Source organism: Osmia bicornis, chromosome 2, assembly GCF_907164935.1.
Source record: "Osmia bicornis bicornis chromosome 2, iOsmBic2.1, whole genome shotgun sequence".
NCBI lineage: Eukaryota > Metazoa > Arthropoda > Insecta > Hymenoptera > Megachilidae > Osmia > Osmia bicornis.
The window spans coordinates 11,990,747-12,001,501 of record NC_060217.1 but is presented as its reverse complement, the minus strand read 5'-3'; the positions used below and the strand labels follow the sequence as shown (position 1 = coordinate 12,001,501).

General features: G+C 31.9%; 2 protein-coding genes across 6 annotated transcripts; one reads left to right on the top strand and one right to left on the bottom strand.

Annotated features, from left to right (window-relative positions):
* Positions 1-302: 302 nt before the first annotated feature.
* LOC114880407 (MOB kinase activator-like 1) lies at positions 303-5,302 on the bottom strand. 2 transcript variants are annotated; one of them, XM_029196393.2, is made up of 5 exons: positions 4,765-5,302; positions 3,707-3,873; positions 3,408-3,635; positions 3,173-3,336; positions 303-3,088 (listed from the first exon to the last, which is right to left on the bottom strand). In XM_029196393.2, exons 1-5 carry the CDS (start codon positions 4,776-4,778, stop codon positions 3,008-3,010), a joined length of 654 nt encoding a protein of 217 aa, XP_029052226.1. In that variant the 5' UTR covers positions 4,779-5,302; the 3' UTR covers positions 303-3,007. The 2 variants fall into 2 exon arrangements, with proteins under 2 accessions (XP_029052226.1, XP_029052227.1); XM_029196394.2 differs by lacking the exon at positions 4,765-5,302 and having other exon boundaries at positions 3,707-3,902.
* Positions 5,303-5,558: 256 nt separating this feature from the next.
* Positions 5,559-10,734, top strand: LOC114880406 (heterogeneous nuclear ribonucleoprotein H). 4 transcript variants are annotated; one of them, XM_029196391.2, is made up of 9 exons: positions 5,559-5,679; positions 6,141-6,418; positions 6,498-6,641; positions 7,317-7,455; positions 8,562-8,734; positions 8,820-9,013; positions 9,096-9,215; positions 9,295-9,394; positions 9,474-10,734. In XM_029196391.2, the coding sequence occupies exons 2-9, from the start codon at positions 6,160-6,162 to the stop codon at positions 9,557-9,559; spliced, it is 1,215 nt and encodes a 404-aa protein (XP_029052224.1). In that variant the 5' UTR covers positions 5,559-5,679; positions 6,141-6,159; the 3' UTR covers positions 9,560-10,734. The 4 variants fall into 4 exon arrangements, with proteins under 4 accessions (XP_029052224.1, XP_029052221.1, XP_029052223.1 ...); XM_029196388.2 differs by having other exon boundaries at positions 5,560-5,679; positions 6,151-6,418; XM_029196390.2 differs by having other exon boundaries at positions 5,560-5,679; positions 6,136-6,418.
* The last annotated feature ends 21 nt before the right edge of the window (positions 10,735-10,755 follow it).

Here is a 10,755-nt window from a genome sequence, read left to right as displayed (position 1 = left end):
AAGAAATGAAACAGGTAGAAAAAAAAAGGAAACAATTTTTTGTGCAACTTGTCAGTCCAAAAACGTAACAAATATCGGATTTACACGTATTGTGTTCTTTCAGTCAAGAATGATTAAAATGTTTCAACAATTTGTTTAGTGCTGTGACACGATACGTCGCGTTCAAAAATAATATATATAAATATCGATAAAGGCGTTAGCTAGAATAATATTAATAATACTAATCGTAATAAAAATAATAATAGTAATTTATAACATCATTACACGCGTGAAAAATAATTTCTAATTGATAACGCTATTCAATGATCTCCTCTCTCTCTCTTTTAAGAAAAGAAAAAAAAAACATTACTATAAGGTACGCAACTCTCCTGTCCTCTTATTAAGTACTGAATACAATATTATCGTCGATACGAGCCATTATTATTGTTAATTAATATATGTTTTACATTCAACGCGACTGTAAACACCGCAAAAGGCATCCTAACGACCGTCCATCATCTTTTCGGCTTCTTTTCACCCCCTCTTGCCTTTCAAATCGGATAAATATTCGTTATGGAAAAAGCTATTCGTTTGTTCTTTTCTTTTACGTTGTTTATAATAAAATACATCTATATTATTAAATCCTGGACCTCGTGAAATTTCTCATTGATCCTCGCGATTTACATGAAAAAATGGTATCACATGAACGTTACAATGGGCCTCGTCTCTTCGTATTACAATTCACTGAAAGACACAAACAGAAGCTTCCGGTTTCCGGTGGGTGAAAGTTTCGTTTTAAAAAAATAATCGCCTCCATAGATCTACCCTCGATCTATCGTACGATTTTGGATTTATGCATCTGAACGTTACAAATTTTTTTTATATAAACAAAAGTCATTGTATTTTTTTAAATTCGTAACTTTCAGCTCACTGGATATCTAGCCGGTTTACAGATAAGTTTCGCGTTTACAGGTAATACGTTAAATACATAAAAGATACAAAGAAATGCTATAGATTCTATTAAAGATCTACAGGCAAACCGAAAAGACTATTCAAAGTTTTAATAAACACTCTCATTTGTATAAAAAAGAAAACACTGCACGTACAATAAATTAACAATAATCACTAATAAATGCCAACTAAAGAATATCAAAAGAGGGTTAATACATTTCTTTGTATCTATTAGGATTCAGCCATTATGTTATGCGACACTTATCTTGAGACACACTGTCCATTAAAAGCAAACTTATTTTCTATAATCATATGCAATGATTTCTCATTCCCCTATCATTGCCTTTCCTGACTATTTACATTAATAGCGGTGTAAAAGCTTGCTTATTATTCATTCTTCCCCACGTAAAGATATAGTTTGTTATGCAACAAATGCAAACTCTGATCAGCAGATCACAGCGAAGGGTAGAGTGTGTGAACAGAAAACGTGTGAAGAGTATTTCTAGTTATAAAGCGAATACAAATGCATTCGTTTAATACTTGAATGCAACAGTGCGGTTCGCCGTACATGGAAACAGTAAACATCGTAATATAACATTATATATATTAACATCTGGTCTCCTAAAAGCGAGGAAACTATCTCGTACGTAGCTGAACGCGTTATAAACGAATATGTGTCCTATCTGATATTTTGTTTATTAATCAAATTACTCTTATTAGCGAAATCAATCACGAGAACGTGTACACTCTCATACGTTGTCACATGTCACGTCTGTATATATTGTTAATTATAGATGCAAAACGTTTGCCTTTTGCGTTTCTCCTGGGATACCCTGTATCCATCAAATTCATTTTAAACCACGATAAACTATTGCGTTTGGTTGAGTAACAGTTGTAACTTAAAATGGAAAGAAAAAATAGATGGAAAACTCTCGTGTCGTTAAAAGAATGTACAACTTTGACAAAGCGAAAATGTAATAGAAATGCATGAAAAATCTTCCCAGTAATGGAACGCAAACGGCTTAAATATAATACGCCTAGAATAGACTCAAAACTCACTCGTACAAGGGTGCGAATAAAATTTCCTAACTCTATAAATAATTTCTATCAAGCGCTTAACACGATAATAATCGTCCAAACTAATTACATAGTACGAAATGTAAATAGTATAGTATTAACTTAATAACTTTATGTACCAACAATGTGCAGTTAGCAATGATATATAAACGTTACATCCGGATCGTTAAATTTATTCAATAATGAAAACGCAACGTTTCAAAATAGTCTCGAGTGAAAACAGCTAACGGCAGCATTTTATTTTTCAAACATTATCGCCTATCTTGTTTCTATCTATAAAAGTAATGATACTTTTTAATGTTTTACAATAAAATTATATCACGCAATATCTCAAAAATCGTATTAACAAACGATGTGAATAGAAATGTGAGACCGAGTATCATCGTTGTCTGAATATCTTTTTTTTTTTTGTTTTTTTCATAAAACTATATCTGTTCCATAGCCGATATGAATTAGTCTCTTAGTGTGTGTGTGATCCACGCTGTGATTTGCATTCTTCAACTAGAACGCTTTTAGGGCGTTAACTTTCAAGTATAAAAATTGACTGCATAATAATAAATTATAATTTATGACGAAACACTTTGATTAATTAGAAAACAATATTTTCTGTTTTTCAAATTATGAAACAAAGCGAGTACTATGATGTGTACTGGATGTATAACTATTTTACAAAAGTCTACATAATAATCTTCACCCCCTTAACTCGTCACTCTAACCGTATATCAATTTTGCTTCGTAAATGGTCAAAATCTATTCTTTTTTTTCCCCAGCATTGTTTTCAATCGAATGTCCGCAATTTGTTATAAAATGTATCAGTCACTTGTTTTCTTATTCATGGATAAAATATGTTGTATTATAACCAGTGACTCCTGGTCCGAGGCAATAATCACGTTAGCAATGATTGGGTTAGTTAAATAACATGCGCGGTTACACGTTTGTTAAAAATATAGCACGGGTGAGATTCTTTGGAGGAGTTTTAAATTGAGATGATCGAGATCGTTCATCGGGCATCTTTCGCCGTTAATTTCTCTATTAATTCTTGCAACGGTGCTAATTCTCTTCTCTCTATCAAGTTAAATTCCTGCAACAAATGAGAATAAAATAAAAATATTAAAGAAGATTACATTTAAATCTCTAGTTTAGTATTTAATCTTGCTCTCTTTACCTGTACAAAAAATATGAAATGTTTGAATGATGTATTTAAATGTGCCTCTTCGCCGAGTTGAACTACTTCGCTGAAGTGTTGATGATAGATATGTGCATATACTCTAAACAGCCGTTTTAATATTGTCTTGGCAATGGACAAAAAATTTTTTGGAAAAGGAACCCCTGAGAAACCATCATTTTGATCAAAACATTAATAAAATGAATGTCACCATTAATAAGATAATATCATTTACCAATTTTTGAAGGAAACAATGTTTCGTCGTCTAACTGGTCTTGCACCCAGGTCATTAAATAATCAATGTACTTTGGTGCAGAACACTTAATCGGTTTCTTAACAGTGTGCCCATCAGCCCAATGATATTCGTATTTTGGTCCTGCAGACATGATGGGACAACTTTCTTCTGTACAAAACTCTGTGATAGTGCCATATAACATGTTGATTTGATTAAAGAAATCAACAGCTGGAACAAAAGGCAAGTTGATTGAACCATTGTAAAAATAAAATATATCTTTGTGTATCTTTATTACATACTATTTACTGCAACCCATTCATTCAAATCTTCACCCTCTGGAAGCATAACTGCCAGTCTCAGATTCCCAGAACCAAGGGTGGCAGCTGCATGTTTCATCAAGTCATACTGATGAGTTCCCTCAGGAATATTCTTCTTTGGTTTGAAGGTTTTTGAGGACCTGCTTCCGCTTAAGAAATTCATAAAAATATTTTTCAGCGATAATTAACCTTTAAGGAATATTATATAAAGTTACTTTACTTGAATAATAATCTATATTACAATAAAAAACTATACAAATCACTTTACATATAATTGTAAATTTATACAATTATGTTAATGTCATACATAAATTTTTATTTATACATTCAAAATTCAAATATAGGAAATTATATTCATATTTAAATTCGAGATGTATAATCGATCGATCGTAAGAATCGAACAAAACAATATAGACGTAATAAAACAAATCGAATACATCAAATATGACAATGTTATCGATTTATAGGAACTATTAAAAACTTTCTCAGTGTTGTATTATCAGTACATTGCAAATAAATTCAACTTCCGTAGTGCGGTGAAGATAAGAAGTGTCTGTGCTGATAAAGTTGACGTGCGATAAATATGTGCGCGTTGAACGACCGCGGGTGAAAGTGGCGATGAATAAGAGACTAAGATCATAGAAAACGAACGATTTTTTAAAAAGAAATTATGGCATCGCGCTATTTTTAGGTATCCAGCGATTGGTCGATCGCGATGTACACGAATTCAAGTACATCGGGTCGAGAACCTAAATTAGCCAACAGGCAAGCGAACGGAACTGGCCAAGCGATTTCTGTCAATATTTGTTCTCATTGTGACCGGTTCACGGTAATAAATTACCGATTCTCCATCGTTGTCATTTGTCAGTCGCGAACGAAAGTGTTGAACGATCGGATGATTAATCAACAGAGAAACGTTTATACAAGAAGATATGTTTGTATAATTTATATTGTGGCTTAGTCAACAACACAGAATATTGACGAAGTTAAAACGCACTAAAGGATAGTTGATTTTCATTTGAAATGAAAAAACCACTTACAATAGGAAGCTCATTGTGCGCACGTAGATGACCTGTCGATAAAATTCGATTTACAGCTACGCAACTGTACGTGTCGTTGATTTTCTTTGTATTACAAAACACTACACGATTCGGCTGTCGACAAATTTTATTAAAATCCACCATGCATTCACCCACGACACCACTATAGACGGTTTGTCAACTACCTTCCCTATGATCTCCCCCGACTTCAATCCTTCCAATACTGAACGGGATTGTACTTGGGTTCAGTCACGACCTCTGTCCAGACGTGACTGCAGATGCACTTTATTTTTCTATAACTTTATGATTTTTACTATCTCTTTGTTCATATATTTTGCAAAATATGTATTGAATTCAACCGATATACTGTTAAAACACCCATACTCTAAAATGTTTTACTATATTCAACACGATCGATATAGTAGATAAAAAAACATTATTACACGTTGATGATGTATTTAGGAACACTGAAATAGATCTATCGATAATCAAATAAATTTATAATTTATCATGTTATACTTCTTCCTATAATTAAATAATGGATCATATTTAATTTGAAACAACTACCAAACTCTTGTTTAAAGTAATAGTTTTCTTCAATTATTGTGTGTTCATAAATTAGGAGGTATCAGCAATTTGTAAACAATTTTCTTCATTTGTATCAAAATGAAATAGAACTTATCATTCTTTTAATGTAACTTTATGATTAAAATATTATATTAACTTTCAAATACTGTAAAATATCGAATAATTTATTTTTAATGCATTATTTTGATTGATGTAAACTAGCTTTAAGGTTCGTGAAGCAAACGCCATTTTGCTGATAGGTCTGTAGAGCGTGGTGTTGGTTGATCATTTGATGTCAATTAACTTAATTTGTAATTTCTTTTAATTTATAATTCAACACAAGAATACGTAAGTATGAATAGAATATTCATGATATGAAAAACAGATAAATTTTTTATCGAATAAAGCCTACAATAGAATGTTATTAATATTAAAAATTTTGTAACATGATTTTTTTAACGTTACTCAATATTTTTGCTTGAACATTGCATTTTTTATTTTCAAATTGTCTTGGTGATTAATAAAACCTAACAATTATCAAAATATTTCTGTCACTTCTTTATCGATGTTTCTGATTTATTGAACATTTATGACCTTCACATCTATGAACTGGTGTTACTGTAAATAAAGATGCACACAACAGTGCAACTTATGCAATAGCAATTAATTGCAGTAAGACAACGTTAGAAAAGTCAAACGTATAAAATATATATAATATCTTGAAAATACGTCATAATTATTAAATAATGTTCTTTTGTAATGCAAAAAACAGAATATTAAAATATATGTTTATATTATTTATAGTGTAGTTTATTATAGGTAGAAGCCATGTCGAATGGTAGTGGAGATCACGATGATGAAGGTTATGTGGTCAAATTACGTGGACTTCCATGGTCTACCACTGTTGATGAAATTATGAAGTTCTTCAGTGACTGTTCTATCTCAAATGGTAAAAATGGTGTTCATATGACTATGTCAAGAGAAGGCCGTCCTAGTGGAGAGGCTTATGTAGAAATGGATACACCCGAAGACATTGAAAAGGCTTGTAAAAGAGATAGAGATCATATGGGTCATCGTTATATAGAAGGTTAACAAAAAGAAAGAAATTATAAATATTCAAATATCTCGGAATATTAAAGGCATCTAACTATTTTTTTGTGTTATAGTCTTTAAAGCAAAAAGAGGTGAAATGGAGTGGGTAGTCAAAAGAAGTGGTTTCAATCTGGAAAATGCTATGGATGATGCTTGTGTGAGACTACGCGGTCTACCATTTGGATGCTCTAAAGAGGAAATAGCACAATTCTTCTCAGGTATCTTGTACAATATGTATGAATTTGTATGTCTATTTATTTTTTATTACAGTATATTACTAGTTCATTTACCAACCTTGTTGAAGACCAATATACCCTTTTTTTTTTATAATTATATTATCTCCTTATTGTGTTTTGTTAATTGATAGAGATTTTGAATCACAGAGACTGAATGTTTTTGATGGTTGTAACACATTTATACCATAGTGGCTTTTTGGTTTTAATTTCAAACAACTATAAATGCCTAAAATCAAGACCCAAAAAATGTTGCAATTTATATCCATCCCAAGCAGTGTTTCTGTGTTTCATTATTATTAAATAGCCTGAGTTAAGATTTAAGATTAAAGATCAATGTTCCTGTGTTATGCTGCCCTGTACAGACTAAAAGACTTTTGTTATAATTTACATATACTTCATATTTTATTTATATAACGTGTCTTTGTGTTTCAAAGGTAGAACTTAATTCTTAACTTCGGCGTAGTAACCTTTTCTTTTTCTTAATTACAAAATACATATATATATATATTTTTTTTTGTTGGAGCGAGACGTTTTGCACATAATGTGCAAAGGATATTTAAATCTTGCTTCTTTATAAGGGTTTTAATAAACTGACGATACTATAATTAATAATGGGTGTTTCGTTACAATGTCGATGTTTGATTATGTGTGGGTCAGGGTTGGAGATATTGCCGAACGGGATTTCACTACCGACAGACTACACGGGCCGCAGTACTGGGGAGGCTTACGTTCAATTTGTTAACAAAGATGTTGCGGAGCGCGCTCTGCAGAAACACAAGGAAAAGATAGGACACAGGTGGGGCACTGACGCTAGCTGGGTTTGGGTATACTTATGACTTTTCAATATCATTTTATGATCGTAGTATATGTAGGTATATAAATTTTGTTAGTAAATAGCGGGAGCGAGTTTCTTTTTAAATAGATGCAGTTTCTTTATTACCTATCAATGAATTTTATTTCTGAGACTAATATGACCAAGAGTTCATTCGTTATTACATTGAAATATATAAATTGAGTGTATAAAGAAACTGCTTCTCTCCGAACACAAATAAAAGAAAAGTTAGTCGTACGTAAGCGAAAGTACTGTTGGCCCAACTGATACCTATGGGTGGGTGCCGGGCGGGAGGTACCCCCTTACATCGTCACCAAATCCCATGGGAGTGTGGGTAGGGCTAACCCAGGATGGGTGGGCACTACAAAGGTGATAATCATCGATCTAATTTGGCACACCTGTTTGACAATTGCACAATTGTACGTTTTATGCAAGAAAGGAAACATATATTAATTTAAGCTCAAAGGCTTTGCACAATTTCATAAGATCACTATAATGAAATACAGCTCGCATTGCACGGAAATATTCATTGTAACGATATTAGGGTACACACTAATTATGACATTCTAGCTTTCTTCGAGATTCTTAAACTTTCTTATATTTCAAATACTTTATTTTAATCGTATCGCTTCTCGATACCTCAATATTATTTGTTATGATAAAAATTGCATAAAGTGCAATTGTAATTGTCATATACCTGAGGATCATCAACGTCTCAGAGGCTAGGGTGACATAAATACATCAAAATGCAATGTCACCGAGGGAGGGTATCTACACAGATTTAATAAATATGTGGAGGTGTAGTATGAACCAGTTATCTGTTATCAAATCTTCAATATGGATTTTTTCTTCAAGTCATTTCTTTCATATATATATACACACATGATAAATGAATTACTCCTGCTCCGCGCAGATTTATTTTAAATATTCATATTTCCTCTCTTTATTTAAACATTCGGACTTGTTCTCATTTATATTTTTGCATTGAATTCTCCAGTTTGAAGGCAGCCTGCTATAAGCGGCAATAATATCTATATTAAGATTCTAATAATTAATATCAATCTTAACAGATACATCGAAATCTTCCGAAGCACTTTGTCCGAAGTACGTGCTAGCATCGGGCCGAAAATGCGAGGAGGTCCAATGGGTGGTTTTAATCAAAGACCCGCTCCCTATGACCGAGGTGCTCGTTTCGGTGGGATGAACCGTTTTAGCAATAATGGCAGAGGTTCTAGAAATAGAGGTAAAATAAATGCATAAACATGATTTGTAAATCGTAGCCACGTTTAATCTTAATGTTTTTTGTTTTTTATTATTGTGCTGTATAGATTTTGATGGCGGCCCATGGGGAAGCGGTAATAACTTTGACTCGCGTGGAGGCGGTATGGGTATGAGAGGTGGTTTGGACATGAAAGGTGGAAATTTCCGAGGCAGTGGTGATACATGGGGTGGAAATTCTGGAATTCATAGTATACACATGCGTGGATTACCATTCAAAGCTACAGAACAAGATATAGCTGATGTAAGATTCTTGAGTCGGATAACATTTCAGTATTTTGATGTTGTTACCATTGTTATAACAAAATTTTATTGTATGTCCCTAGTTCTTTAGACCTATTGAACCTGTAAATGTTCGAATTATCCTTGAAAACGGTGGACGTCCTTCTGGAGAGGCTGACGTAGAATTCGCTACTCACGAGGAGGCTGTCAAAGCAATGTCCAAAGTTTGTTTAATAAACACTAATTTGATATAGATATTATGAACGTTGGTCACAAAACTATTGTTATAAAATTGTGTTACAGGACAAAAGTCACATGTCTCATAGGTACATTGAATTATTCCTAAATTCAACTGGTGGTTCAAGTGGAATGTCATTAGGTGGTATCGGTAATTTCTGCGGAGGTATGTTTTTCATTGGAAAAATGATTGTGTTGTTCTGTATTTTATATTTCATTTTTTTAACGTTAATTTATATTACCAGGTTTGGGCAATAACTTTAGGCCAGGATATTCTCCAAATAGAGGCTTCAGTTCCCAGTTAGGAGGAAGCAATTATAATAGTTTTTGAGGTCGGGTGTCGCGTTTCTTACGCCACCGACGATAAACTGTTTCGTAAATCAAAGTTTTGACATACTGAATTATAACATCGATGAAACCTTGTTTTTGTATTGGATTCAGTTAGAAATTAATTGTTTTACAAATTATATACACGATACTCGTAAACAAAACATAAAGATTATGTTTCGTTTTGATAAAACGTTTGTGAACATTGATCAGTTAAATATTTTTTTTGAAAAATAGTTTTGATAGATCACAAGTTACTATGTTCCATTTCTTTTTTCACTTCATTTGTTTGTATAAAAATTGATAATTAAATTATAATGAATTTTTTCAAACCATTGGCGTAATGCGTATTTTAATTAATAATTTATACAACTTTATAAAAGACAACACATACTCTTATAAATTATCTTTAAAAAAGTATTGAATAGTTTTTATTGCTTAGATTATCTTCTGTTTCTACATGTTGTATATTGTACATCTGTTGTTTAAGTCTTCAGAAAAGTGTTCCAAATTCTAATATTACTAGAGAATAAGCATATTTATAAATTATATAACTGCTTCAACACCAAGTTATTGATAAATTTAGAAATAACGATTTCATTCGTACGAGATATAGTTAGTTTATATTAAAGAAATCCACTCAACGATTACGATCCATATTGTAATATACTATCCAAATAATAATTCACAGTTACATTTATAAAGTTTATGTTGATTTTATCAAATACAATTGTTCTAAACGATACATAAGGTATTTCAGATGAAGAAAATGTTTAATGGTATAGATAAAGATACGAAGAGGAGTATGATAAATAATTTAGTGTATTTTAAATGCTATGAAACTCTATTCCATGTTTGGCATTTAAAAAGTTACTTTTGCAAATTTAAATTAATTTCACTTGTAGCATGTTTAAAAGAAAAACAACTTCAAAATATTTCACTAGGCATAAGTGAACAAGAATAGAGTACTCTCTTTTCATTGTGGAAATGAATGTTGTAAACAATGTGGGAATGGTTGTATTCATTTAGGACCTTATATTTTGTATGTGAGAAGGATCTATATTCAAAAGGTAAATGTATCCTTATAAGTTATTAACTTGTGCATGAAATTACTAGGAATGGAGTATGATATGATTCATGTTTTATAAAACGTAATAATAAATATCTTGATAAGTAAAAGTTCTTTATTATACCATTGTT

Coding starts and splice junctions, on each gene's coding strand:
- LOC114880406 (XM_029196391.2), top strand. CDS start 6,160: ATGTCGAATGGTAGTGGAGATCACGATGATGAAGGTTATGTGGTCAAA. Junction 8,735..8,819: donor CAGAGGTTCTAGAAATAGAG/GTAAAATAAATG, acceptor TGTGCTGTATAG/ATTTTGATGGCGGCCCATGG. Junction 9,395..9,473: donor TATCGGTAATTTCTGCGGAG/GTATGTTTTTCA, acceptor TTATATTACCAG/GTTTGGGCAATAACTTTAGG.
- LOC114880407 (XM_029196393.2), bottom strand. Junction 3,636..3,706: donor TGAATGGGTTGCAGTAAATA/GTATGTAATAAA, acceptor CTTTTGTTCCAG/CTGTTGATTTCTTTAATCAA. Junction 3,089..3,172: donor ATTTCATATTTTTTGTACAG/GTAAAGAGAGCA, acceptor CATTTGTTGCAG/GAATTTAACTTGATAGAGAG.